Source organism: Mobula hypostoma, chromosome 11, assembly GCF_963921235.1.
Source record: "Mobula hypostoma chromosome 11, sMobHyp1.1, whole genome shotgun sequence".
NCBI classification, from domain to species: Eukaryota; Metazoa; Chordata; class Chondrichthyes; order Myliobatiformes; family Myliobatidae; genus Mobula; species Mobula hypostoma.
The window spans coordinates 116,610,512-116,616,511 of record NC_086107.1 but is presented as its reverse complement, the minus strand read 5'-3'; the positions used below and the strand labels follow the sequence as shown (position 1 = coordinate 116,616,511).

Here is a 6,000-nt window from a genome sequence, read left to right as displayed (position 1 = left end):
TCCCTCAACCTGTGTTCACAATTCCCTCTCTGCTGCCTTACAGAAGTGCTCCTCCATTGCCTCTGTAGCCTCCTCCTCCTCCCTGCCCGTATCTTTCAGATTTACATACACAGGTCTCCCAGTGCATTCTAACACAAGGGGGACTCTGCATGCGGCTTCCGGTTCGGTTTAACGGGAGGGGAACACCGCACATGGCTCCTGGTGCAGTCTAAGAAGAGGGGAACCCCAAACAACAGAGTGTCATGTGATGAAAGACTCATCTCTCATTTGTAACTGGCATTTATTTATACAGAGACAATCCCATTTCCTCCACTTCTCCATGGTCACTCTGCTCCTGCCTTGCCTGCGCTGGTCAGCGGCAGTCCCAACATGCCCTTGGCAGTGGCGAAGAGGTTGACTGGTGTGGAGCCATCAGTGATCAGGGTCGAGTTCAGTCCCAGTCCCTGCAGCAGCTTAACCTGGAGTGCGGATAAAGATTACACGTCAGAGGCTGATGAGGAGGTTGCCTGGCCCCTCCAGTGGCTGCTGCACTTTCCCATTCCACCCTCAACCCATCATCTACTCCTCTCCTTCCCTATTAGCATCTTGCACATCCCCCTCAACTTCTTCCAACCTCAACCACCTCCCTGCTTCGTCCCCTCAACTGATCTACCCATCTACCCCCCCTCAACCTCTCCCACACTCCCCTCACCCTTGTTCACCTGCCCTGCTTTGTTCCTTCAACCGTTCTACCCATCTCCCTCCCTAACCTGTCCCACACTCCCTCAACCTCTTCCCACCTCATCCACATCCCCTGCCTCACCCCCCAGCATACTCCCTGCCCAACCACCTCCACCTCTCTTCTCCAGAAGCCCTTTTCCTTCCCGACATCCTCGTCACTTACCAAAGGGAAAAAAACACTGTTTCCCCACAGCCCCTCCCCACAACATTTTGTCTGAAATATGCCAGCCCCGCGTTTTAAACTGTGACCCCCCCCGCCCAACTTCTCACTTCCAACTCTAGCTTTCCCCACAAGAGGCCATTGTGTCAGTGATGTTTTATAGAACTGTAGAGTGAAGAGACTACCCCATCCATGCCAGTCTCTCCCCACAGTCCCTGCCTGTCTCACTAAGACTATAAGATACAGGAGCAGAACTGGGCAATTCGGCTGCTTGAGTCTGCTCCGCCATTTCATGGCTGATCCAATCTTCCTCTCAGTCCCAATCTCTTGCCTTCTCCCTGTATTCCTTCATGCCCTGACCAATCAAGAATCTATCAACAACCTCTGTCTTAAATATACATGAAGACTTGGCCTCCACAGCTGCTTGTGGCAAAGAATTCCACAGATTCACCACTCTCTGGCTAAAAAAATTCCTCCTCATTTCTGTTCTAAAAGGACACCTCTGTGCCCTCTGGTCTTAGACTCTCCTACTATAGGAAACATCCTCTCCACATCCACTCCATCAAGGCCGAACCATTCCATTAGTTTCAATGAGATCACCTCACATTCTTCTGAATTCTAGGGAATAAGGGCCCAGAGCCATCAAAAGCACTTCATATGATAAACCATTCAATCCTGGAATCATTTTCATGAACCTCCATTGCACCCTCTCCAGTTTCAGCACATCCTTTCTGAGATAAGGGGCTCAAAACTGCTCACAATACTCCAAGTGGGGCCTCACCAGAGCTTTATGAAGCCTCAACATTACATCCTTGCTTTTATATTCTAGTCCTCTTGAAATGAATGCTAACATTACACTTGCCTTCCTCAGCACAGACTCAACCTGTAAATTAACCTTTAGAGAATCCTACACAAGGGCTCCCTGGCCATGGACTCATCTCCTCCTACCTGCCTTTTCCCCATAACCCTTAATTCCCCTACTATGCAAAAATCTATCAAACCTCGTCTTAAATATATTTAGTGAGGTAGCCTCCACTGCTTCATTGGGCAGAGAATTCCACAGATTCACCACTCTCTGAGAAAAGCAGTTCCTCCTCATCACCGTCCTAAATCTACTCCCCTGAATCTTGAGGCTATGTCCCCTAGTTCTAGTCTCACCTATCAGTGGAAACAACTTTCCTGCCTCTATCTTATCTATCCCTTTCATAATTTTATATGGTTCTATAAGATCTACTCTATTCTTCAGAGTCCCTTTGAGCCTTCCACACTGTATTTCTGTATTTTTCTGCCCATTCTCCTGATCTAAGTCCTTCTGTAGCCTCTCTACTTCCTCAAAACTATCTGCCTCTCCTCCTATCTTCATATCATCAGCAGTCCTTACAACAAAGCCATCAATTCCATCATCCAAATCATTGACATATAATATAAAAAGAATTGGTCCCAACACAGACCCCTTTGGAACACAACTAGTCACTGGTAGCCACCAACTCTGCCCCCTGCCAATCAGCAACTGCTTTATCCATGCCAGAATCTTTCCTCTAATACCATGGGCTCGTAACATGCTAAGCAGCCTCACGTGTGGGACCTTGTCAAAGGCCTTCTGAAATTCCAAGTAAACAACATCAACTGATTCTCCTTTGTCTATCCTACTTGTACTTCTTCAAAGAATTCCACCAGATTTGTCAGGCAAGTTTTTCCCTTGAGAAGACCATACTGATTACGGCCTATTTTATCATGTGCCTCCAAGTACCCTGACAGCTCATCCTTAATAATCAACTCCAACATCTTCCCAACCACTGAGTTCAGACTAACTGGCCTATAGTTTCCTTTCTTCTGCCTCTCTCCCTTCTTGAAGAGTAGATTGACATTTGCAATATTCCAGTCTTCCAGAACCATTCCAGAATCTAGTTATTCTTGAAAGATCATTACTAATGCTTCCACAATCTCTTCAGCCACTTCTTTCAGAACCCTGGGGTGTAGACCATATGGTCCAGGAGACTTATCTACCTTCAGAACTTTCAGTTTCCCAAGAACTCTCTCTCTAGTTATGGTAACTTCACACACTTCATGACCCCTGACACCTGGAACTTCCACCATACTGCTAGTGTCTTCCACAATGAAGACTGATGCAAAATACTTATTCAGTCCATCTACCATTTTGTTGCCTCCCATTACTACCTCTCCAGCATAGTTTTCCAGCGGTCCGACATCCATTCTTGCCTCTCATACACTTTATGAATCTGAAGCGACTTTTGGTATCCTCTTTAATACTATTGGCTCACTTACTTTCATATTCCATCTTTACCTTCTTAACGACCTTTTTGTTGTTTTCTGTTGGTTTTTAAAAGCATTCCAATCCTCTAACTTCCCACTAATTTTTGCTCCATTATATGCCCTCTCTTTGGCTTTTATGTTGGTTTAGGTTTCTCTTGTCGCCACAGCTGTGTCATCTTTCCTTCGAAATTTCTAGAAGCAACTTAAAAGGCACAGGATATATTCATCCCAAAGAGGAAGAAGTATTTTAGTCATTGCTGCTCTGCTGTCATCCCTGCCAGTGTTCTTTTCCAATAAATTCTGGCCAACTCCTCTCTCATCCTCTGTAATTCCCTTTACTCCACTGTAATACTGATACATCTGACTTTAGCTTCTCCTTCTCAAATGTCAGGGTAAATTTAATCATATTATGATCACTTGCCCCTGAGGGTTTTTTTTTTTACCTTAAGCTCTCTGGAGCTATAATGTGGCCATTACAGAGACTTGGATTGCTCAGGGGCAGGAATGGTTACTTCAAGTGCCAGGATTTAGATGTTTCAGAAAGGACAGGGAAGGAGGCAAAAGAGGTGGGGGCGTGGCACTGTTGATCAGAGAGCGTCACGGCTGCAAAAAAGGAGGAAGACATGAAGGAATTGTCTACGGAGTCTCTGTGGGTGGAAGTTAGGAACAGGAAGGAGTCAATAACTCTATTGGGTGATTTTTATAGACCACCCAATAGTAACAGGGACATCAAGGAGCAGATAAGGAGACATATTCTGGAAAGGTGTAATAATAACAGGGTTGTCATGGTGGGAGATTTTAATTTCCCAAATATCGATTGGCATGTCCCTAGAGTGAGAGGTTTAGATGGGGTGGAGTTTGTTAGGTGTGTTCAAGAAGGTTTCTTGACACAATATGTAGATAAGCTACAAGAGGAGAGGCTGTATTTGATCTGGTATTGGGAAATGAACCTGGTCAGATGTCAGATCTCTCAGTGGGAGAGAATTTTGGAGAGAGTGATCACAATTCTATCTCATTTACCATAGCATTGGAGAGGGATAGGAACAGACAAGTTAAGGAAGAGTTTAATTACAGTAAGAGGAAATATGAGGCTATCAGGCAGGAACTTGGAAGCATAAATTGGGAACAGATGTTCTCAGGGAAATGTACGGAAGAAATGTGGCAAATGTTCAGGGAATATTTGCATGGAGTTCTGCACAGGTACATTCCAATGAGACAGAGAAAGGATGGTAGGGTACAGGAACAGTGGTGTACAAAGGCTGTTGTAAATCTAGTCAAGAAGAAAAGAAGAGCTTACAAAAGGTTCAAAAAACTAGGTATTGATAGAGATCTAGAAGATTATAAGGCTAGCAGGAGGGAGCTTAAGAAAGAAATTAGGAGAGCCAGAAGGGGCCATGAGAATGCCTTGGTGGTCAGGATTAAGGAAAACGTCAAGGCATTCTGCAAGTACGTGAAGAGCAAGAGGAGAAGACATGAGAGAATAGTACCAATCAACTGTGACAGTAGAAAAGTGTGTTTGGAACCAGAGGAGATGGCAATGTACTTAATGAGTACTTTGCTTCAGTATTCACTATGGAAAAGGATCTTGGCGATTGTAGGGATGACTTACAGCGGACTGAAAAACTTGAGCATGTAGATATTAAGGAAGAGGATGTGCTGGAGCTTTTGGAAAGCATCAAGTTGGATAAGTCTCCAGGACTGGACGAGATGTTCCCTAGGCTATTGTGGGAGGTGAGGGGGGAGATTGCTGAGTCTCTGACGATGATCTTTGAATCATCAATGAGGATGGGAGAGGCTCTGGAATACTGGAGGGTTGCAGATGTTGTTCTATTATTCAAGAAAGGGAGTATGGATGGCCCAGGAAATTATAGACCAGTGAGTCTTACTTTAGTGGTTGGTAAGTTGATGAAGAAGATCCTGAGAGGCAGGATTTATGAACATTTAGAGAGGCATAATATGATTAGAAATAGTCAGCATGGCTTTGTCAAAGGCAGATCGTGCCTTACGAGCCTGATTGAATTTTTTGAGGATGTGACTGAACACATTGATGAAGGTAGAGCAGTAGATGTAGTGTATATGGATTTCAGCAAGGCATTTGACAAGGTTCTCCATGCAAGGCTTATTGAGAAAATAAGGAGGGATGGGATCCAAGGGGACATTGCTTTGTGGATCCAAAACTGGCTTGCCCACAGAAGGCAAAGAGTGGTTGTAGACGGGACATATTCTGCATGGAGGTCAGTGACCAGTGATGTGCCTCAGGGATCCGTTCTGGGACCTAAGAACTGCAGGGATGGGTTGGTAAATTTGCTGATGACACAAAGGTTGGGGGTGTTGTGGATAGTGTGGACGGCTGTCAGAGGTTACAGCGGGACCTTGATAGGATGCAAAACTGGGCTGAGAAGTGGCAGATGGAGTTCAACCCAGATAAGTGTGAGGTAGTTCATTTTAGTAGGTCAAATACGATGGCAGAATATAGTATTAATGGTTAGACTCTTGGCAGTGTGGAGGATCAGAGTGATCTTGGGGTTGACTCTGTGGTTAAGAAGGCATACGGTGCATTGGCCTTCATCAATCGTGGGATTGAGTTTAAGAGCCGAGAGGTAATGTTGCAGCTACATAGGGCCCTGGTCAGACACCACTTGGAGTACTGTGCTCAGTTCTGGTCACCTCACTAACAAGAAGGATGTGGAAACTATAGAAAGGGTGCAGAGGAGATTTACAAGGATGTTACCTGGATTGGGGAGCACGCCTTTTGAAGACAGGTTGAGTGAACTCGACCTTTTCTTCTTGGAGCGGCAGAGGATGAGAGCTGACCTGATAGAAGTGTACAAGATGATAAGCATTGA

At 45.1% G+C, this 6,000-nt stretch overlaps 1 protein-coding gene across 2 annotated transcripts in view; it reads right to left on the bottom strand.

Annotated features, from left to right (window-relative positions):
• Positions 1 to 255: 255 nt before the first annotated feature.
• Positions 256 to 6,000, bottom strand: part of mvp (major vault protein) — a 46,521-nt gene continuing 40,776 nt past the window's right edge. For both annotated transcript variants that reach the window (XM_063063064.1, XM_063063066.1), the window contains one exon: positions 256 to 458. In XM_063063064.1, the coding sequence (XP_062919134.1) occupies positions 324 to 458 (135 nt within the window). In that variant the 3' untranslated portion in view covers positions 256 to 323. The remainder of the gene's footprint in view (positions 459 to 6,000) is intronic.